The sequence below is a fragment of the Anser anser genome (assembly GCF_964211835.1).
Source record: "Anser anser genome assembly, chromosome: 7".
NCBI lineage: Eukaryota > Metazoa > Chordata > Aves > Anseriformes > Anatidae > Anser > Anser anser.
The window spans coordinates 14,805,180-14,829,687 of record NC_139727.1 but is presented as its reverse complement, the minus strand read 5'-3'; the positions used below and the strand labels follow the sequence as shown (position 1 = coordinate 14,829,687).

Sequence of the window (24,508 nt, the reverse complement as noted above, 5' to 3'; positions counted from 1 at the left end):
CAGATGTGCAATATTTTCTGAGGCCAACAGGTAACGAACAGAACGCTAGTTAGATTCACTGCAAAAGATAGTAGCCTTACAAGCAGAGTAACGTTCCAGTTCATATAAATGAATAATGAAAGACAGGCAGTTTGCAATTCTGTTGTTTCTGCATTTTGCTTACACTTAATTGTCTTTTACTCCGATAATAGATTTTGAGTGGAGAAAAGGAGCATCCTGAGCACCGTGCATTTCACACACTGCAACTACGAGCTTCTGAAGCTCACCTGAGTAGGGAAACTTGTTTGAGAGGGCTCCAGTTCCAGCCCAGACCTTTGCTAATAATAGTTTTTCTTTCTCTCCTCCACCATAAGCAAATGCAACGCTCAATCTCACTTTCCAATTTTTGCTTTTGAAAACATATGCCTGAACCTTTTCATAAAGACACCTTTTACGGCCTCTTTTTTTCTGAGCAGGTTGTTAATGGCATCTGCTTGGGGTTCTCCTACTGGGTCTGCAACACCTCAAAGTAAGGTACGTTTTCAGTTTCCAGACCTCCTCAGGTTTTATGCTGCTTGCATCAAGGGGTACATTTGCTACAGCAGCTGTTCCTTCCATATTTAATGGATTTCAAGTTTTTAAAATAGCTACCTGTAAAAACCAGAGCGAATCTTAAGGTACAACACTTGAAGGACTATTAATTTCACAAGCCTGGAATACAAAAATGCTCTCATTAAAAAAAAAATGTACACCCTCCTACACTGTATGGAACAGAAGTAAAGCTGAATGAGAACTTCTGAAACATTTTTCTTGCAAATGCACCAATTTATCTAAGCATTTTTCTACTGAGACGTGACCTTTCAGGAAAATTACTGATTTTAATAAAAAAAAAACTTTCACTGACAAAGATTTCTCAGCTCCAAATTGAGTTTTCATTCCCAACCAGATACAAAAGTAGTATGCATCCATTCAGAGCACAGGCTGGCGCTCTACTATGTAAGTGGAGCAGAGAAGTGAGAGCTGCGCCTTACCCCGGTGTGATGAAGCCCTGACTGAACAGTGCTTTGGGATTGACTTTAGCAGGATGGGCTCTTGCTTCATAGTTTTAACAGCTCTAGCCTTATGGCTTGCAGCAAACTGCGTGATTTTATTTTTATTGTGGTCCTTATGAAGCTTTCTTCATGAGCACCTCCAAGGTTTGGCTAGCTCTGTTCCCTCCTTGCCTCAGCAGCTTCTCAGTTTCCCTGCACGAGCTGCAGATTCTCAGAAGGTTCCTTGAAGCTTCTTCCATCCCAAACCTCTTCTGCCTACTGCTCAAAGCACATTAAAAGCTTCCCTCTCCCTTAGCAGGGGCTTCATCCTGAAATTTCTCCAAGGGCAGCACAATACTTGCTCTGTAGAAAGGGACACACACAATTCTGTGTGATTTTCAGCCCTGGAGCACCTAAGTAGTAGTGTGACACCAAGCACAGGAAACAACATCTGGCAGTGTCCTACGAATCACACGCATACTGCAGGCACACTCTTCCAGAAAACAACAGATGAAAATAGTAAGATATGTTAAATCAGCTGTACATCAGCAGATTTAGATTACACCTTGATAAAACTATCCAGAATTAAAAAAACATTCAGTAAATTCATTGCTATTCAGTAAGATTCAGCATCTCAGACAGCTCAGGAGTTGTCCAAGATCTTAAGCTTTCCTCTTCGGTGCCATATCCATTTTTCAGTTCACTATTTATTTTCAAAGTCATGAGGAGTTTGTGGAGCTGGCAGCTTTACTTAGCACGATCCACTATTCAAAATATAACTACAACTCCTCAAAGCTCAACAGAAATTACGGGTGGAAGAAAAGTTACTTCTCTCTGATATTGTAGATATTTTCCCAATCTTTGTAGTAGTAGTAACTGTTTAAACACCTTTCATTCTAACTTTAAAACCTATTTGCTCTTGAAAATGAAATTACAATGCATCATCTGAGCTCTGAATAATTCTCATGAAAGCTAAAGCCACGTCCATCAAAAAGCAGGTGCACTTTGACATTTTAGGTTGACTTATTGGTAACTTATCTTTTTCTCTATAAGCTAATTTTAAAGAATTCTCTGGGTTTAATTTGCATTGCTGCTTTCTTCATTCCTTAGACTATATTAGAGATATGCAAGTGTTTTTTCTCAACTGCAACTTGCAAACTTAGTTAAAAAAAAAAAAAAGTAATTCACACCAGGAGAGGAGAGCAGATACATAGGCTGCTAAATCCAAACCAGATGTTGAACTGAAACACAACAATTTCCTTCCAAACAGTCTACTTATTCTGGGAAAAATAATAAAGTGGTGCTAATTAATACATACTTATCATACCTTTGTTCAGCCTTCAGATAAGAATGAGTGACTACGAGGCTTTGGACTCTGCTAGTCTCCCTTCAGATGCTGGATCTCGGAGACCAGCTCAACTCCACAAAGCTCTGAGGATGCCTGCAGGCATTCTTCACCTTGTCTCAATCATCTGCATGCAGGAACTTCTGTGAGTCCAATACAAGGCATGTGTATCCTATACCTTAAGCTTTTAGTTCTTACTTTAACATCAGGGCTAGAAATAAGCTTAAGGCTGAAAAAATGAGCCTTAAAACCATTATTGTCCTTCACTGGCACCAGATCACATCAGTATGAGGTACTTAATTTGCTAAGGCTTTTAAATATAAATCAATCATTCCAAAAGTTCATACGCATTATTCTTGTAACTTTTTTTAGGTTAATAATTAAAGACACAATGACATCTAAAATAAAAAAGCTTAAATATTCTAAAGCCATCTAATTTCATTATGCAAATGGGATAACATGTTAATAACAATACATGCCGTTCGGTAATATGACTTGACTTTGTACTTAGTCATTTCATTAATTATGTGGAAGGTGGAAAAGTAAATTTAGGTCGTAGTCAGGTAACACACACATGCAGAAGCACACCATAAAGTATACCTGTGATTACAGCATTTAAATGTATTTTTGCATGTATGTATTAGTTGCCCTTGTCATTTTCAGTGTAAAGTAAGGGACATACATAGGAGTTTATCGAATTATAAGTTGTGTTGGTTTTTTTGCCCCCCCCCCCCCATTATTTTTTTCTAAATCATCCAGCCTGGCCCCACACACCTTGCTGGGGCACACAAGCTCATGCACAAGGGAGTTGCACCCTTCCATCCAGAAGGAGAAGGAGAAACACAGCCCTCCCCATCCAGCTGTCAGCTTTCTTCTGTGCCCTGTATCAGCAGGGACACAGCAGACAGACTGATTTCTTGCTAGGCACATACACACCATACCAGAAGCTTCTGTATGCTGCTCAGGACTTGCTGATGAGACAAACAGGGCTGGAGATCCATGACTAACAACACTGACCAGACCTTGACTGCTGGACTGATCCTCATTCAAGAGGCTGCTGGATAGCAGCTTAACAGCATCTTCAGTTCCTGCAGTGTTGCTCTTGTGCCCTACAATGCCTCAAATTTGCTCACCATCCTACCTAGTTATTACAGCACATGCAGGGAACACAAATTCCTACATGCATATTTTAAGACTGATAATTTTGGTTCACATGAAAGTGAACAGTTGACATCTTAGACTTCTGCCAGGAGTACTTTTCAGGGTTTGCCACTCACCTTGTTGAAAGAAAACACTTGAGCTTACAGTTCAGGGTTACACCCCAAGTATCTGTGAGTGACACAAGGCTTAGAGACTAAGTAGAAGATGCAATGTGGACAAGCTGCATTCTGACTAATCATGTATTGGGGCTCTTGTTTAGTGGCTGGCCTTCAATGGGTGCTGATTTTATAACCTGGTGATGTACCTACAAGCAAGCAGAAGATACATGGTCATTAATCTGCATTCAAAAAGGGGAGGATTGCGTCACAGCAAAATAAAGGCTATTGAAGAGCCTGGCATAGCTTCACACTTCTCCACAGTGATGGAGTACAGCAGAGCAATTAATATTTAGAATAGTGAGTGTTGGGAAACCTAAGGCGGAAGAAGAATTTCCAAGTTTGGGGAAGAAATGAGATATGCTCTCCTTCCAGCAACAGATTTCTGCTGTGAGGTTAAGAACGGGACATTGGCTATGCACAACCATTTCTGCTCAGCTGTCCCCCCTTTCAGTTTGAGACAGGGTAAGTTCCTTAGGCAATATGAAGCATATGAATGTAGTTTCCTAAAAACTTAGCAAGTAATCATGGAGGAAATAACTGAAAATCCACCAAAAAAAAAAAAACTAAACACCATATTTAACTCATTTTGTTTTTGCTGTAATAGTTTCAGATAAACTTTTTACCTACAATTAAAACAAGACCTTTGATGCAAGTTTTTTAAAGGATTCCTTGTAAGAAGGATGCTCTTGGATGAAAAATAGAAAAATCACGTTTTGAATGAAGGAAAAAGGTCCTCTATTTGCATGTTTTTATACAAATCCAGGAAGAGGCATTCAGATCAAAGTAGTATATGAACTTTGACTTAAATAAGCTGCAAAAGCTTTTCATAAGCACGGGCTGATACTCAAAAACGTCAATCATTTTTGCAGTATTATGATAACTTTTGGGGTGAAATGCAATAACAATCTCACACTACAGAAAAATAAATATAAGATTAAATTGTAAAAATATGGTGATAAGTTTGGCTCTTGACTAGAGTCTTTCTGAAGACTGCACAGATGCAAATCAGCTGAATTGAACCTTTAATCTCTACGTTCAGATAGGATTTCTGCCGTATTCTGAAATACGAAAAGTAATGACGGGATTCACGTGACTTACTCTGCATTCAGCCAAAACACAGTTAAAAGTAAGAAACAAAATCAGCAATTTAGATGATCAAAGACTGCGCGTGCCTATTCTGTAACTTTTGCCTGCGCAACTATAACCATAAATCCTACTCTATTATGCACTTGTGTCCTGTTAAAGTATATGCTGTCTGTGCACAAATACACAGAATTAAATACCCTACAAGCCTCTAGTTATGGTGCTGTGGCTGTACCTCATTATACCAGTGGTCAATTTGGTTTTTGGTCCATTATTTTTCAGAATTTGGCGAGAATGTGAATTGTTGCTCCTGAAGAAGTTGAATCCTTCATTTGGCTGCTGTTTGTCCCAGTCCATCCAGGGATGTGTCCCAGCCAAGAGCAGCAATAAGGCTTTCCCCAGCAGCAGCCACACCACCTTTGCAGATTTTGTTGACCTTTCTGAGGAGGTTGGAGAGAAACATCTCACACAACACAACTACACTTATGACTAAACAAAGCACAGGAGCACACAGCTTCAGCATAGGCTCAGAAAGATTCACATTGCCTGGAGTTGTAAAAGACTCCAGTTAGTCCTGAAACAGCATCATAACTAGCAGTTAGAACCTGATTGTTCTCAGACAACAGCTGCTTCTGGGACCTTAATAACACATTTGTTATGCTGCACCTTTTATGAGCACAATTAAGAAGTTATGTCAACTTACAACGTAAAGTGCATTTCAATATTAGCCAGCCTTATTTGTCCTTTCAAAACATTCCTGTAACTACAACAATTTTGATGTTACCTCAGGAGATTTATGATTCACTTCCCATCTTCTTCAGCATTTGCACTTTGGTGGAACCTGAAAGCCACAGCCAGGATTAGGCCCCACTCCATGAAATACCACATATGCTAATTCTTTTTTTAAGCTAGCTATTACTCAGTCTCTGTGGGAGGCAGCCCTTGCCAAGCTTTTTAAGGACAAAGTAATTCCACCACAGAATTCAAAACACTAACATTGATATTCCTTTTTAATGTTTTAAGAGTTGTGTTATAATTGTGTACTACGCATAAACTCAACATGCAGTCAGTTTTCATAAAATAGTTTCTCCTTTTTTGCATTGATTACAGATTTGTTCTATGAACCAATTTTGAAGAGGTTCAGCTGAAACCAGTGTAAACATCTGTGTCTGTTGAATTTGGCTGTCATCAAGTAGGCAGACAATTAAGGTAGGCAATAATTTAGGGAGGACAATACCTGCTCCACATATGAGCATAGGTATAATGTGAATAGAACAAGAGCTCCTTTCCAACTAAGTCAAAGTAGTGAAGAGTTACTGTGACTGCTGCTCAGTAGGAGAGGTGAACAGGGCAGCAGCTGTGCAGGAACAAGATGCAGGACTCTGTCATGCAGAAAGGCACAACAAAGAAATCATGGGCAGTCTTCACTTGGCATTTCCAAGCACATTCTGTTTACCAAGCAACATCCTACGTTTTGTTTTTCCTGAATTATCTCATTGTTAGTTACATCTCAGGAGAAAATATCAAAACGTCGCACTGAGTGATACAAAGCCAACTTGAATTTTTAGTATGAGGATAAATAGCATCATCCACTAAGGAGAAAGCTGAGCAAACAAGAATCACAATCACCAAAGACCACAGTCAGAGCATGCCAATGAACACAGCTGTTGGACTATGGCATAAATATTGCTCGATGTGACCAAAATACTTGTGTAAAGATGTAGATCTGATAATCATAACTCAGGCAACATTAAGAAGATGTATTTCAATTTGGTTTTGATTTTTGTTTTTGTTTCGTTTCTACTGCACAATAAAAATCCTTCCTGGATGCCAGTATCTTAGTTAACTTAGCTTCTAAAGCAACTCTGAATGTTCCAAGTGAACCTGGGTTAACAGTATCACAAATGTGCTTACAAATAAAAACATCTTTAATATTGGTGTAAAACCCTACTCAGTAACTCTTAGGTGTCCCAGAGGAAATCATTTCTTTACTACTGATTGTAAAGGAAAAAAAAGTAGGACATTTTCAGTAACATCTTCCATGAGCTTCTGCAATCCCTTAGTGTGACAGATTTGCAAAGAAAAAGCATTACGAAACAGAGCAAGTGTCCGTAAACTTCTCTGCTAACCTGATGTCCTATCACATGGTTTAGTCATGCCTCTTGAAATTCTCCGTCTTCCTTCTCCCTATTAATCTCTATCCCAGAGCCCGAACTAACATTATTAATTTCCCTACAAAGCCAAAGAAACAGGGAATATATATTTAGCATTAGAAGGATCCAAAGATAACATACTTAAAAGCTTTGGCATTTTGAGTAGGCAGAGAAAATTGGCTTAGGCTACTTTTAGAGTGCTTTCAAGTTTTTCCACAAGTCACTTATCTTTTAAAGTCATTGGTTATTTTGTAGTTATTATTTCTGTAAGTTGCATACATTCTGCTCCATGCTGTCCACGCTACAAGGCAACTGTGCCACCCCAGGAGAGCTTTATTTCAACAAATACTCGACTGAGTCAGTGGAATGAATAGCCAAAGGGAAAAGAGAGAACAATTGCAAATACTTTGTTAAATGACTGAATAGTAATCTTCAGGTAGTTCTACCAGCTGTTGGCAAATTTTACATGGCTGGATAATGCAACTAGATTTACAGCACTTCATTTAAGAGAATGTACATAACTCATTTATGGTCCAAAGCCCTGTGACTCTTCCCAAATCCATGCCACTAGCAATGCCTACCCTGCAATGTGTGTAATAATATCATCTATGTTTAAATATAATATAAACGTATAGAAAATACATCAGCTATATCTGCTTTCATACTCTTTGATCATATTCCCAAATCACGATCTGGGGTATAAAATGCAAAAAAGTAGATTTCCATTCTGGCCTTGGTTTAGTACAGTCTCCTTTCTCCCATCTCTTGTACAGCTCTAGATGGACTCCTGCTGGCTGTCTGGATTCCCTTGCTGCTCAGTGCTGCACATTAGTGCCACACTTCACAAATTTGCTCCAATTTGTTAGGATTCCCTTTGATACTCCGGAGTTTGCAAGCTCCAGCAATAGCCTGGGGAAGCACTTACTACATCTGAAAAGATCTCCCTTTTGGGAAGGAGTTTTCAGCTTCAGCAGACAGGAATCCCTCCTGCTAACAGGTGTTCATGATCGAACCCAACAAGCACACAATTTTTTTCTGACTGTGAACTGCAATCAAAATGACAATTATGCATTTGCTCATGTCCTTGATAAAAGCTCATTTAGCCCAGACCATTAGGCTGATTTTTTCTCCTTCTGTCTTCTTTCACGTAGCTTTACGCTGAACATACTGTCATTTTTTCTCCCAAACAAAATGTGAAATAACCGGGTTTCAGAGCTCCTGGTAGCCATTTGTCATGTCATCAGTTCTCAAAGGAGATCTACTCATTATCTGGTACACTCAGTGTACCAGATACACTGAAGGTTAGAGTCCACATGGGGTTTGTAGTGGAAGAGATGATTATTATTCTACACCACATATATCTGCAGTATAGGTATCTTCTAAGAGAAAGCACTGGAAGCACCTACAGCAGCAATCTTAAGCCACAGAACGACGCATCCCTGCCCTCCAACAGCAGGTGATGTTCACCCAGTACCAGGCAACGAGATATTGTCCCTCTGCTTTTTTGAACATACGTGCTATTACTAGAAAGAGCATTATTGAGAAGTTTGCTGAGCATTCAGCAGTCCTCAGGAGTTTCCACACCTCATTTGCTATGGGGTTGTCAGCCTGTTTGTAGCTAAACCTCCCAAGAAAAGAATGGCAATATTTTGTGTCACACGGGACTGAACTCCCTGCTTACTCTCCTGAGCTGCTCCTACCACCTCTTCCTTTCTCCTTCATTTTCCCCATGTTTCTGAAACACCTATACCTTCCCTCCTGGGACTCCTTGTCTTTCCACTGCTTCAGGGCTGTCTCTGTTGTCTCCTACTAAATACTAAGAACCCACAATCACATCCTCTTACTTCCTGCCCTCCTGCCACCCCTCATCTTCTGCTGTCATTTACAACTCTAGAGGAGGAGACACTCAAATGAGTTTCTGGCAGTGCCACATAAAATTTATTCAGTGTTGGCAGAAAAACAAAGTGCATAAAATACGCTGTAAAAATCATTCTGAAGATGCTAAACCATTATTAAAGCAAAGCAGGTATTTCATGCAGCTCCTTTACCATTAGGATCTTACAGCAGCAAGAAGAAAAGAGCTTCGAAAACAAACCATTGTAAAACCTTGCTCTGCCTGCATTAATGCTAGACTCAGAATGACATACATTTAAGAAGTATGTAAGAAAAGAAATCTCAAGTCCTAGAGCTCATATGCAAGCATCATTCAGCACTGAGCGTTGTATTGTTCAAATCTGTAGGTTCGCTGTTCTCGTCGCCTCTTTGCCGCCCTAGCAAATCCTAAGTAATCGTTAGCAAATTATGGAACCTTATGGCTGGAAAAAACACAGAGTTACGAAGTACAGCTGTTTTCCCAGTGAATCCTGTATATCTACAGGACTCGAACACAACTGAGAACTAACAGCATACAAGCAGTGCTCTCTTTAGGGAACGAGACAAAACACCAAAACACCATGACAAAATGTCAAAACACTATGAGAAAGACCTAAACTCTTGCTACTTGCAACAGATGCTCCGAAAAGTTCCAGAATCAAAACATTCCCACCAAGACTCACCAAGTGAGCTCAGAGGCTGAGAAGCAATGCTCAAGAAAAAGGCAGGAACAACATCACCTTGCAAGTTACATCCAACATAAATAGCAGAGCAGCTCCCCAAGCCTCCACTCCATCTTCCCCATTCTAATGGGAGCATCACTGCACTCTGGTTATTCACTATTCACCAGTTAGTGACTTCACCTGTCCTACATACTCAGAAAGTCATAGTAAATCTCACTTCTAGTCCTCAGTGCTCACCAAAAAAAACTATAGCTTCTTCTTTATGAACTGGCTTGAAACAACACAGAAGTTTTATCTTCATAAATTTTATCGTGATTTTTACTTGGCTGAAGTCAAGCAATCCACAGGCTGTATTATGTAGACATAGGGGGTTAAAAACTACAGTTCAGGGTAAAGGCACTGCAGGTGTGCAGCCTAATGAATTCTTAATTGAGTAGTGGGTGAGCATAAAAAGGAAGTTCAGAGGGTGATTACAGGGTTCTTTCAGCAAAGGGAGCAGTGCAAGCACTGAACTCTATAATCAAGAATAAAGGAAAACGAGTTCACCTCTAATTTTCTCTGTACTACAGCCTTTGTTATTCATGCACAGAATGCAAGATTAGAATTCCTACTTGGGAAAGACTCTCTACCATCAAGTTAACTGACAAGATTAACCTTTTTAGAGATGTCCTTGTTTTAAGGCTGACTGAAAAAAGGAGGAAGTACATAAAAACTAACTTGTACATGAAAAATATATTGCCTCCACTCTCATTTTGCAAATCAGTCAAGATTCCTCTCTGGCTTCTGCCCGTTCTCTGATATTGAACAGAATGCACATGATAAATCTGCAGAGGGAAAAATGGGAAATACTTGTGGAAGGGAAAAGAAAGCTAATAGGATTTACTCCACTCTATCCTCTCTTCTCTTCCTGCTCTGTCCAAGAGACAAGCAACCCCCAGACCTCTTCGCTGCTCAGGGAAGGCCTTCTACAAGACTTGCAGCAACGTCACCGATGAGGCACGTACTGCATGAAAATACTAAAACAAGAAGACAGTGGGAAACCTGAGAAGAATGCTAAGGAGATTTTACATATGCTAAGCATTTTATAAATGCTAAGGAGAATTTATGTAGTGCTCCCATCCGTAATTGTGGACAGTAGAGATCTCCTGCACATCCACTTTGCCACCACACACAAATAAGACAAGTGATCAGAGTGGGTTCAGTCTTCAGGAGGGCAGAAGACAGGCAGGGAAAACCCAGTTCAGCATGGCTTAGCACAACTCCAGGCTTCAGTCACTTGAGCCAGCACAATTTTTCTTCTCTTTTTATTTTCTGCGAAATGAGAGAAGCAAAATCTGGCATCTTTCCAAGTAGCTCTATGCAGTTCAAGTGTCATCTGAAATTTCTTTTTTTTTTTCTTCTTTAAATTTAGTATTTCAAACTATGAAGTCCATGAGAAAGCGTCGTCTACCTCAACCTCTGGAAGGAAAAAGAAATTTTTATACACAAAGACTTCTTCACTATAAACTCCATTTTATGACAAAACTCTCTTACTTTCACATTGCTACAGCAAGCACTTATAATCATTTTGTATATTATATATGCTTTTTTTTTTATCTAAGCATTTTTCAAATTATTTTACATCAGGCTTTAAGACTTTTAAAGTGTTTTTTGTTGTTCCTGTTGGTATTGATACTGTTTTTTTTAATGTGTGTGGTTATTTATTTTTTCTGCATAAATATGATGTTAGCTGCACATTGCTGACAGGGACCAGTCAGCTAGCTACCTTTCAAAAAATCACAGCAGACATGAATTCACCAAGCTGGTTACAAAGTTATTGGTATTTGTCCCAGTATTGTGGTCTCTGCCTCAACACCAGTTTCTGACCCAGGGAGGTGACAGAGGGAAGAGGGATGACAAGATTAATAACCACCGAGGCCCTCTGGAACTATCATCATCTTCTATTCCAATTTCCCTTATAACTTACATTACAGAATATCACCCATTACTTCCTACATCAGGCTCATAATGCTTAATTCAAGTATCATTTCAAGAATCCAGTGCATTCATCTCCAAGAATCAGGAAATATAGCTGTTTAATGATATGAAGCCTGATCTAGAGCCCACTTATGTCAAATGGGAGTCTTTCTGCAAACTAATGGTCTTTGCTTAAGGGCCATCAGCTCCAATAAATCAGGAGGCAATTTTAGCTCTAATCAGAGAGATCTTGAGAAGTTCATGTAAACACATTGACCAAGTTCCCTCTGGCCAACCCTAAAAATTGGCAGCAGGGATGACCACGCTGTCAGCACTTTCTAGGTGAGTAACTTCTCAGCAGCTGCTAACATGCATGCAAGCAAACATGCCCACAATGCAGCGGCACAACGCATGTGACACTTCCAACTGCATGGTGCTACCAAGACGCTGACACTTGCTTAATGCCACAGAGGATCCAGGCATTGTAGGTGCTGCTCCCTGGTCCAAATGACCATAAGGCATTCTGATGCTCTGCCCTGAGGGCTAGGCAGAGCAGCTTGTCCAAGCACTGTAATTGAGCTGCTTTACAATAATTTAATGCATACTGAACATCCATGCAAATAAGGAATTTGTCTAACGTAAGCGAGAAGTGTTATGTTGTAGTCATCCAACCACATGTACTACATGCAAGTTGATAGATCCATTCAGGAAGAAGAGAAATGCTTCTTTCTAGGGACTGAGGCTTGCCAGCTGTCCACTGACCTTGCATATCCAAATGCCCAATCTCTTCTAGCTGCTACTTCTCCTTTGTCCTGTGCTACAGCATACAACTAAACTAATACTCCCCTTACTTGCACAAACCTGAAAATTCATTTATCTACATCCAAATGGTAATCATTTAAAGAAAGGTTTTACTCTAACATTGGAGAAGAGTATGATGCAGGAGCCCCTTCCAGGTTAGCTACAAGCAAACAAGCACACTTGTCCAAGAGTTTGTATCAGTACTTTACTGGCTTCTGAAATTACTTCTAGTTTGTGCATATCATTACCTTTTTGTTTTTTAATTGAAGTTCTGGTTCTTCAATCTATTATCTATCCTCATTAGTGCTTATTTTGCTTGTGAAGTCAACAATAATTTGATGATGTTGAAATCTACAAGCTATGGCATTAAAAGGAAAGGTGAAGCTGAATAACCAAAAACTCTCTGAAGAGTAAGGTAAGAAGCCTTCATTCAAAGAGGATCTTTACACCTGCATCAGGATTGTGTTTAAACAGTACAGACCAATGGAAGCTCATGAAATCAGCACAATGAAAAAACATTGATGATTTGATGAACAGCTCTCTGAGGAATTATTTACTTTATTATGTATTTAGGTGTTCTACCTAAAATGCAATTACAAACTCAGGCAGTTCCACCTAGTTTCAGATCTTGCAAATGCCATTTCTCCTCAAACCACACATACTCATTTCACTTTCATTCACATCAGTAATAATTATCAAAATGTTTAAATCCAAGATTTATCTCAATCTTTTAATGCTATAATTGCTGCTAACATCCACTGCTTTAATGGTTACTTTGAAAATCCAGTACTTACACATCATCTTTCCATTAAGCAAAAGACGTTTCCATTGCTGTGATAAAACTATTTTGTACAGCAGCTGCTGTACAAAGCTACGCTTTTAGGATCACCCACATTCCATTTTTTTTTTTTTTAAGCTGCATATACAACAGTAACACAAAAGTCCCTGCCTATTTTGGGGGAGAGCTGGACTACTTCATGTATACAGTGTATGTCCTTTAAAGAGAACATTCAGTGGGATAACTAAAATCCAGACGGGAAATACTCCACAGTCTCTTACAGAACAAGGAAACCGAAGCTGAAACCACCAGAGCATGGTCCTTGTATAAGAACACCAAGCTGCTCCTCAGAAATGAATTTTCTTTCTATAAAGATCTTGTTTAGATCTCAATGTTACAAAAATCTATCATATTTACCCCTAACTGTAAACTTAACAAATTCACTTCATCAATTGAAGGAGTTTTCTTCTTCTTGGGCACTCAGATAGAACTATAAGGCTTTCATACCTTGCTGTTTGCTCTTCATTTTACCGACATGTAGTCCTATTTAATAAGAGTCAGCTCGAAGTTCTGTGAAATTATTATAATAAAAACCAACCAGCTAAAACTCATCCAAGACAAGACAACTTAAAGAGATTTTTCAAGAGGTGAAGGAAATGCATGAGAGTATTCCATGCTAATTGTGCCTGCTGTATTTTTTTTCTTGATAACTTCATAATTATTTCAATATCAGCTCTGGCAAGTGAATTCTGACCTCCTGGGAATGTTGCTGCAACCACCTGCCAAATGACCAGCAGAGGAAGGTGAATCTTGTTTCCTTGTTTGCTTCGTTTAATCTCTACAGCTTTATTAAACAAGATCTACAAGACTAGTACTGTGTGGTCTCTTCAAAGAATGGGCCTGTATTTCAGTGCACTCAAGAAGAAGATTAAAAGAAAAAACACTGAGCCTCTTTGTTTCTCTCACTTCTAAATTAATAGATTATAAACTCAGGGCTCATAGAGGTTCTGAAAGAAAAAAATAGACCGTTTATGAAATACCCCTAAAATGCATCCTGCCCTTCCTTCCAGCTAAGTGAATACCCTCAACCTGTGTAGCTCCCAGCCCAGTACTTCGCCAATTTTTCAAATTGCTAATGCACTATGTTGATTCCAAAATGCATTGTTGGCGTTAGCTAAAAAATATATTGAGCTGTAAATCTGTTACACTTAAAAACTTTAAACGAGACACATAAAGAGGAAAAGAGAGAGTGAAATAAGTTGTAGTATTTTAAAGTGATAAATAGCCTAAGACCAAGGAAGGCTGAGGAATAAAGGACTACTTGCTGTCAAAATAATTACAGGTGACTGGCAAAGATTTCAGATCATGCATAATGTGTTTTCCTCCACATTAGAGATTTGGGATCCACACTGCTGAGTAAAAGAAACAAGCTGCCATATTGTGACCTGTTATTATGATTATTACAATAAACCAAAAGGCAACAAAGCAGGAATATGCACCATTAAACATAAGCCACTATTTAACAAAAGAAAACCATACAAATGCTTAACCAAAACAATATCTAAGTTAAATGCAGACATTATTCTAACTACAAGTATGCCCTCCAACCCAATTAAACTGTTAGAATTAACAGAATAAAGTAATCGATTCACTGAATTTGCAAGAATCTGTAGAAACTGCAGTGCGATTATGAATCTTGATTTTAAAAAAATCATCAGATTTAATCTTGAACATGGTATCAACTAGATATCTGGAAAATGAGTTACTACCTAATGAATAAATCATGATTTTGAAGTCAAATATGGCTTACAAATTCTTATCAGACTGGTGAGTGAGCCTTTCTTTCTGAGAGCAGGAAACCATAGCCTGCAGTAAATCCACCCTGAGCAGCAGAAGCATTTGATGTATGTCTGTTATGTATACTAACAGGCCTCATACTGAACTTCAAAATACATGTTAATGCTACTCTTTCACTAGACCATATTTAGGGCTTTCTAAACTTGTTCAGGCACTTTGTGCCTGGCAGCTGTCTCAGGTGCCATGAATATACAAGGCCATGAATACATATCTATATCTGCTAGTACAGACCAAGAAGGACTTGGCTCTTCACTGGTGAGCAGCAGCACAGACCACAGGATGGGGCAGGCAAGGGCTGGTGCTTCCCAGTGCTCCAGGAGCCAGGTCTGTCAACCAGGTCGTGGGCACCACCCAGGCTCAGCAGACCCACCAGAAGCTGGGGGAAAGTACAGAAAAACTGATGCCAGCAGCTCCTTGGTGCCATGACCACCTTGGCATGGTGAAGCCCATTGAGAGGTACTGGAATTTGACTTGAGCCAGAGTGAATCAATGAGGTCATCCTTCGCAAGTGTCAGCTTGGAAAATGCTACCTGAGCTTTAAAATTAAGAAAATAACAGATGCTGAGCATTTTGTAAAGCCTGGAAGCTATACGCTTGCTGCCAGTTTAGTATATCTGAAAGCTGAAATTGTGTGATTGCTTCTGAAGATGCTGGCATAACTTTGTCTCACTGAAATATCATGAAATGACATTATGTCTCCAGTTTATGGAAGGTTTGAGCCAAAATCCTATTAAAATAACTAACTGGAAAAGAACTAGCAATAGCCAGCCACCCAATATCCATCCATCAGAAGAAATGAAGAAAAACCCACAAAATCTATCACCTTATGAATGCATACCAGCACAATCTCTACAAAAAGACAAACTATATTTATATTTAGAAACAGGGCCATAAATTAAATAGTTCTCTCCAACAAGATGAAATTTTCAAGAATAAGTTACTTTAAAATTCCACTTGATGTGGCATAATCAAGAAATAAAAAACATAAGCAGTATTTAAGATATCTTTTCTTATACATACTATCTTTCTTTCTCTGTGTCAGGTGTTGTAACTTGATGCCAAGAAAAAAAATCTACAAAGTACATCAGGTTTTAAACGTCTTCTTTTTATTTTTGTCCTAGGATATTGTATTGCATGTCACCTTCTCTCTTGCATCTATCATTGCCCCTTTCCTTAGGTCATATCTGTGGAGCTTCTACATGTCAGCACTAATTTTAAGTTCAAAAGTATAAACACCCTTACATGTAATTTAAGGCTAATATTAGTAAAGTTACGTCATATAAAATGGTACTGGAAGACAGACACAACAAAGATGTTTTTAAATCAGTTCATTAACTATTTCTAACTAATTCTAACCATGTATAGACATTTCTAAATAGAGAGAGATCTACAGTGACAAATATCTATCCTTCCATCCTTACAGTGGACTGCCTAGTAGTTGTAGAGAAAAAAAAAGCTTCTTAATGTAAACGAGAATAAATGTCCTTTACCATGTTTGAATTATAGCACACCCCTGAAAAACTGTTGTGTACCAGCATAGAGATTCTCAGGGATATTTCTGTATTCAAGAGATGATCTGTGGGAGTGCTACTACTCAACCAGCTAATGCAACAATAACTACAGTTGCCCACATTTCCATAAGTCATTGACATGGGTAAAACTATTAAAAAATAAGTGCTGATTTTTCCTATTAACTTCACTTTGTAAAAAGGCTACTTTACATATAGTTTTGTGCAGTAACAATCTTTTCATGTTTTTTTTGTTCAGGAATGTTAATTAATTTTAGCCTTAGCTGGTGCTGTCGCTTACAATTTCCTATCACTTGGGTAGATATCTATTTTTTCAGTATCATATTCACATGAGAAAAATTGACAAAACCCACAAAAAATTTTAGAATGATAAAGGTTGTCAGGGTAACAAATTACGCACACAGGCAAAAGGGTAAAATATAATTATGCAGATGGCAAAATAAAAGAAGGTAATTTACAACTGATGCAGAAAATTACTGGCACAATAAGCATATCCCATAAATCAGTTAGTTAACAACCTAATTTATAACTTCGTGAAAACCAGCAAATATAAAATAGAGACCTAGAATGGAATTTAAGTGCCTCGTCTTTTCTTTCAGTAATGCACCCACTAAGGACAACATTAATAGATCAGCAGCACATTAAATAATTGATGCCACATTACTGCCCCCCTCCCCTCTGCACTAATGAGCAATTACTTCTTCTGACGACTGACTCTTTTCAACAGGGAAAATAGTCAAGTTTTTGCAGTAGAGAAACAGCAGGACCTCACAGATCTGAGAGGAAGTGTCAATCAACTGGAAAACCCATTTGTTCCCGTATGCAACAACAGACACTGCACAGGCCTGAATGAAGAGGAACTTCAAGAGCGTTCTTACAAGTCCGCTGGAAAGCACGATAGGAACAGAGACCTGTCTTCTCCCCAGAGACAAACAGGCACATTTGGGTATGTTTCTTTTTTGAAAGGCTGTACATAATAAGCCATGTAGCCTCCCCCACCCCCCTTTTTTTAATAATGAGCTATTTGGGGAATAAAAATTCCAAACATTGGGTAGATCCAAAGGAACAGGCAAGGTCATAGTTTTTTCTGGGCCCCTGATTTTCCCAGTTACTCAGCAGAACATTAAAATTCAACTTCTCTACAAGTCCTGGCAACTTAATGAGGGCTCAGGCACAGATCTAAATTGTTTTCTGTATTAAGGAGAAAAGCAAAGGGGAGAAGCAAAGGATGATTTCTGTGAATATGACAGGCACTTGGTGGGACTTTTCTGTGTTTTAGAAAGAGTACAGATATTAAATATAAAAGCAACCACAAGAACACATAGCACCTGTCAAAGACACGACATGGTGGCAAGGTGTTCAAGGAAGATTTTAAAATTTCAAGACAGTAAGTGGTTTTCTGTGTGGCAGAGTAATAATAAAAAACACAAGACTGGTTATAGTGCAAGAGTAGGCAGTTTCTTAGGCAAAACCTATCATCATCTTTTAACAGCTTGGGACTTGAGCAAGCACTGGTGTGACCAGCCTGGTAATGCTGGAGCATTTGCTGCAGGTAGACAAGCAGCAGCTTTAAGAGTCTGGATTAAGAAGCAGGCTTCACTTCAGAAACAGTCCTGGCAGAAATGAATAATAGGTAACTGCAAGGTCATCGCATTTGTGACATTAAGTCATTAGACTGATTAGGTGTCCATCTGTTCTGCTTTGCAAATTGGCCTTCTGTGTTCATTAGCAATTATAAACCCAGATATATCACGACGGGCTAGGAAATACATGTACAAACAGTCACAGAGCACAGGCCTGAGAGCATTACAGCAACGCAGCGACATAAATGCTAATAACTCCAAATCATACAATTAGCCTATTGGAAGTAAGCACTTACACAGCAAATGGAGTATAAGGCCTACATCAAGAAAGATGTTTTTCATCGTGATATGCACAAAAACAAAGTGACTTCAATCTACCAAAACAGAGAGGGCTGCCACTGAAGAGAGCGCTCAGCACAGCGACCATCACCACCACCACCCCATTTACTTTCCACTTGCCAGGTGGATTTCATTGAAGACAGAGACACCAGTCAGTTGGCTCTGCTTCTCCTTCCTCCACCAGGTCTTAACTGTCCTTTTCTCTGTGCAACAGAACACGTCAATTCAAAGGCACAGCAAAACATGCTCTTACCCCACCTTCAACAGGAGCTCTCTGCTGCACAGCCCCCTCTCGCCCCCCAAACAACATTACACCAAGCTCCAGCCAGTTCCACCTTTTTTTAGGCACATATTGTGCTATATTAGTGTCAGGACAGCAAGCCAAATCTGTTCCTGATGCCATTACAGGGATTAATATGATACAAGCATTTAAGATTGCAATAAATAAAACGTTCAGGTAGCTAGAACTCTTCTGGCATGTTGAGTTAAAGACAACCCACCCCACCGCTGCTTTGTCATTTGTAGGTTACGATAGCTAATGGGTAAATTATTTACAGGGTGAGCACTTGTACTTTAACAATATTTTTGTTAGCTATGTATTCATGTCAAGGGAGGCAAAAATAGTAGAGCCATGACGGATACATTGCTATTCATATGTTCTACATTTTTCTCATTCTACCCTAAGGCTATAATTTTATATGGTAAGGAAGGAAATTAAAATGATTCCTGTTGCCTCTCTTCTTTATTAATCTTTAATGATTTTTAATTCACACACTTTAATCTACCCTTTCATGAAAAGCATAAAGCAGTAATCTTATAATGCTTTTTGCCTTTTTTTTTTTCTCCCCAGTCATACCTTTATACAACAAAGTTTCCCAAAACCATGTAGGAATTTTGTTTCTGGTACATGCTTCCCTATTCTATCAGTATTTGGAAAAACAACTAAGGGCTTGAACCTGTACCCATCATAAGCAAAAGGAGTGATTCAACAGAGCACATATGCATATGTTTCTCTTTAAGCATATAATTAAGTCGATTCTTGTTCAACAAAGCATTTAAGCAAAAGCTGTTTACTGTAAACTGTGCTCACTACCATGAGTAAACTTTTTTTTTTTTTTATTAGGAGAGTGATAAAGTTACAGATTAGACTAGCAAAGGTAGAAAATATGCTGCCTAATGGTGGCTTATGGGGAGAAGCCAAGATGGAGTGCTTGAGGAGCTTTTCTTTGCAACAAGCCAAGAGAAAAGGGCAGGCCAACATGGAGGTGGAAGTCCCTCATCTGCAGCTGACTTGAGAAAGGGGAGAACAGCAAGGGAGCTGAACTCAGGCTGGATTAAGCATTCCAACCCAGACACTGTTGCCTGCTGAGGTCCCTGGTGAGCACCAGAAGCGAAGCCTTCCTCTCTAGGAATCTGCTGTCACAGTCCTTACAACCAAATACCCGTAACCCCCCAACCCTATATACCCAGGCCTGTCACCGCCATCCTTTCACACACTAGTCTTGGGGGTTGACACAAGCATCTACCTTGGATTCTTCAGATCCACACAGAAAGCAAACAGGCATCTGAAAAAATCAAACACTCCCCACCATCTCACCATATGTACTTTTTAATATTTTACCAGTCTTGACTACCTAGATGGCCCGGACATCTTCCTAGATATATCTAGCACCTCACATGCACTGTGCTTCCTAGCAACACTTGGCACAACAAAATTTTCCAGCCTTTTGTATTTATTTTTTTCGGTATTTCAAAAATTTTGCAGGATTTTGGCAATACCCTCTTCCAGCCACAAACAAGCAAACCGCCCTTTGCCTGGCTACGTGAGCCTTGAAGCATGAGGGCTTGTCTTTCCGAGCCCAAGCCAGAGCGGGCAGGGGAAGGACAGCACCCTCCTGGTCAGGAGGAGGACGTACTGCATAACAGAGGCTGTTTTCCACAGGCAGGTTGACTGTCACCAACAAAGCACTGTCAGGACCTTTATCAGCAAAAATTTCCATGTTCTGATTCATCCATCTTTCCCACATTCATCCATCCTTCCTGCCGGAACTGTTCCATTATGTTTAAACACCCACATATTTATTCATACCCCCTTTATCTGCAGAGCAAGAGAGAAGTAGCCCGGAGGCTGAGTCTGTTTCTTGAAACAGAGGCAAGCAGGTTCAAGTCCCCACTCTTAGATTTTAACCACTGGTGTCTTACCTCCCCACAGGTCACCCTGCACACTGGGCTGCCGGCTGTTCCGATGTTGTGTAGGGTCACTCTCTTTGAGCAGAAAAGCTACGAGAACTTTCAAGTTCGATTAACTAGCATTCATTTCACTTATCTTGAATGAAAAAGTACTATTAAAAAACCCTGACCCAGTTACTTCATACATAAAAGAAGCCTTTGTAGCAGGTGTAATATTCCAAGGAGGTGCTTAATGAGAAATGCACATCAGAGCTTAATTGGGAAGAGTCTTTGATGTTGGTTAGCTTACCTGTTGTGACACTAAAGCAAAACATCACAAGGGAGGGAGGGAGTATACACTGCATCTCTCCTGGGGGCTGTTACAACCAGTTAAACCGTGGCCTCCTGGGCTGTTACACTTCAGTTCATGCTGTTGCTGTCTGAACAACACGCACAACCCCATGCCAGGACACCCACAACCCAAGGAGTCAGATTACTCCAGCATTGCCCACAAAGGACCCATCTCTAGCTGACTGCAAGGAGCTTTGATTTCAGTAGGTTTATTTCATCACAAACCCTGTCAGGTCTCACAGTCCTTAAGATAAGCTAAACAGCATTTACAGCTGAGGTGGAAAAAAATACATTGAAAAAATGATGTCTGAAAAAAAACAGAGCAGGGTGTTTTTTCCAGTACACTGAACTCAACTGAACCAAGCAGATGTAAATAAATTTCTAAAAAAAATGTAACTTATTCACAAGAGTTGCTTTGATTAGGCAATCTGTAAAAATGCACAGTGGCATAGAGGGGGTGTGTGTGAATGCCATTTGTTTCGGGTGAGCACAGCACTACCGCACAAGAACGTCGCACTTAAGCAGAGATCCAAGGAAAGCTGCTTCTCTGCAAAAAGCAGAGGGAACTTCCTTGGCCTTGGGCTCTCTACCTTGCTTCAATGTCATTTCCCCCCTCACATCTCTCAAATGCTTGAGTGGCACAGTGAGAGCTCTCCGTCCCATTTTGATTTATTGTAGCTACAGGAATGGAGGCAACTGTAAATTCCTGTGTCTTTGTGCACAGAGCTGTAACCACAGCAGGAACCTCGTCTCCACAATAAAACCTTCCAAACTCAAAACATAAAATTCCCAAAAAATTCACACGTAACATGCATGAGAGAAAGAGAGAAATGAATAAAAATTGTTAACAGACAAAAAATAGCACATCCTCTTTTTATTTTTTATATATTCACTGCATACTCATTTGAAAAGGTTATAAAAAACCCTCCAAAACACAGTTTCACATTACTTTACCTGAACAACTATTTCTCAAATGTAAAAGCATTTGAAAGACTAAAAGGGTTTTCTTGTTACTGGCTTAAAATTGGTTTTCATACTCAAGTACATTACTACTATTTAACAAGGGAACAAATGCACTTCACTGAGTGAATACCTAATTCCCTGTGTGACCACAAGTAAAAATGAACGAAGCTGGCAGCCCCCAGGAGACATGCTAGGCCTGCCATGCTCTGAGAGAGTTTTTGAATGCTCCCTGTAAATCACCAACGTTTGTGCCATGCCTGACTGCGCCCTGTACAATGACTGAAATATGTGCATTATACCTGTTTGTACTTCTGCTTGGCTTGAATTTAGCTTGGCTTGAGGAGTTTGTTCTTGCTAAAAACATGAGCAGAATTTGTTTGAACCTTATTAAGACCCACAAGAGAGCTAAGATTTTAGTTTAAAAATAACAACAAAGGGGTGGGGGAAAGAAGGCAAGGGGGAGAAAGAGAAGAAATAAGACAAAGAAAAGATATGAGCTTCATGCTCCAGGGCATGATGAAAAACTTGCTATTGAAGAACCACTGTTTGCAATACCCATGACTCCTCTGCCAAAACTCAAGTTAGGAGCCATACACAGAACTATCCCTCTAACGCTGTACTGGGGCATCTTGGACACCACTGTCCAACAAGAAGTGCTTATAAAAAGGTGCATTTTGATTTTTCATCGCAATGGGAATGTGCTTTGATCTGTTTTCCAATGCATTCAAATGACTGTTGCACAGAGGTCTTGTTCCTGTGGTGCAACATAAGAAACAGCAGTTTGAAATACAGAATTGCAGAGATTAAAAACTCCCTTTATCTGCAGGGTTTCCAGCAGCTTTGCAAGCTTTCAGCGCAGTTCAGCACAGCCTAGACACCATTTCTCTGAAGAAGCAGGGGATGCCTATACTGCTTCAAACTTTGATCCTCCTGCTGAATTTGCTAACAAGAGCTGACTACTGCCCGACTGCTTTTACAGATATTTGTAAACTCCAGTGGTTTGTCCATTGTAATCAAGACAGTTTTCCAAGTACTGGCTGGCAGAGGCCAAGGCACCACCGGAAAAGAATGATGCTTTTACACTAAGAGCCCCACAAGAAATAGGGGGTTAACAATTTTCCAGTTTTGGCCAGACCCAAGCCTGAAATTACCTCCCTGGCAGTACTCAATACCAGATGCTTTCAGAGACTGTAGTAGTACAGGGATAAGGGAAAACTTACCCTTTACAGTGGTTATAGATGAGATTTGTTTAAGACTGAAAAAGCCTGAAATGTTACTGCTCCTTTCATAAAAAATGCTTACTTTTTGATACAGGTTATCCACTGTTTTAAAAGAACCTAAAGGTTCAAAGTGAAACATTCCAAGTAAGACCAGGATCAAGCTTATACGGAGAACACCAGGTTGATCCTTTAACACAGGTGATTTATAACACAGTCTTACAAACTCAGTTTTGCCATGCTTGTTTACCCCACTTCACTCTTTACATAGGTTGAACTAATGAGCACTAAGTCAAGTTTTTTTTTGGTTTAATTTTGTTTAATAATTCTATATAATTTAAATTCTGCTCTAGAAGTAGAAATCTTAGCTTCTTCTGGGTGCTTTTCACAGTACTATTTAAGGCAACTATCCAACATGAATTTGCAGAAAGTACTCTTTAATGCCACTGCTCTTCACCAGCTTCAATATAAAGTCATCTGGCCTTATTTTTAGCTGTTTAACCTGAAGGTTGTTTAATTTGACCCATCTGGCTTTGCACTGAAGCAGAAAAGAGCATGGCATGGTCCATCCTACTATAATGAGAAGACACAGCTTTCAGCATATGGAAAATAAGAAGCTGATGAGGAAATGAGGGAAAGGAAAGCAGTACCTTAAGCAGTGCAACTGTTCCCAAACTGTACTCAAGCTTTCTATTCAAATTGCTCCTCAAACTTCATTCTACTTTCACTGCAGCCATCTCAAGAATAGGGACAACCTGAGACACCAAGAATCACTCCTCCTACTTGCCCAAGAATTCCTATCATTAAAACCTTTTTATTTTTAAAACAAATGTGGCCCTGATTTATGCCACAACTACAAGTGTACAGAAGGTGAGACAGGTGTAGCAAAAGGCTTGTGAAAAGTTTGGGTTAAATGATTGAACTCACCATTGTGGAGGAACAAAGCGGCAAATGCCAGGCAAGGAGATGATTTCATTGTGCAGCATCCAGCTGGCTCAGAGCTCACACGTATCTCTTCTTGACTTTCCTCACTCCACATATCCAACCTTTCCTGCTCTGTAATCAACAATAAAAACACTATTTCAAAACTAAATGACTGCTGTATTTAACACACTTTCTTTTTTCCTCCGTTAACTTATTAATGCGTTATACACTTAGAAATCTGCAGCCACTGTGGAAACTGCTACAGCCTTAAACACCATCTCGGGGTAGTTTCCTCCTATTTAACTGCTTCCTCCTAAATTTGACTAAAAAATGGAAAATGTCATTCATACAAATAGTTTTAGATGCAACATCATCCAGACTTTTATGTTCTTGACTTTACAACATCAAAGATGAATCTTCTAATGTACACGTTTTTTGATTGTGTCCACTTACAGTGATACACATAAAATATTCACTGTTAGGATTATTAACAGAAATCTGTTCTATTCTAACAGATTTCTATTAGCAGAAAATTCAGCTCCAAACTTCTACAGATTATCATTTGTGTTTTCAGTT

General features: G+C 39.4%; 1 protein-coding gene across 8 annotated transcripts in view; it reads right to left on the bottom strand.

Moving 5' to 3' along the window:
• The window catches only part of LOC310902998 (uncharacterized protein), a 409,793-nt gene that overhangs the window by 151,551 nt on the left and 233,734 nt on the right, over positions 1 to 24,508 (bottom strand). For 3 of the 8 annotated variants that reach the window (XR_014587193.1, XR_014587194.1, XR_014587195.1), the window contains exons 12-15: positions 23,936 to 24,064; positions 5,542 to 5,598; positions 4,993 to 5,197; positions 3,633 to 3,820 (exon numbers count right to left, since the gene is read on the bottom strand). Coding sequence is in view for 2 of the 8 variants with exons in the window: in XM_083845494.1 (XP_083701620.1) it covers positions 5,552 to 5,598; positions 23,936 to 24,064 (176 nt within the window). In the remaining 6 variants the exon portion in view is untranslated. Of the gene's footprint in view, positions 1 to 3,632; positions 3,821 to 3,857; positions 5,198 to 5,541; positions 5,599 to 9,801; positions 10,924 to 23,935; positions 24,065 to 24,508 lie in introns of those variants that run through there. The other 5 variants (XR_014587196.1, XR_014587197.1, XM_083845494.1 and 2 more) reach the window with 4 other exon arrangements.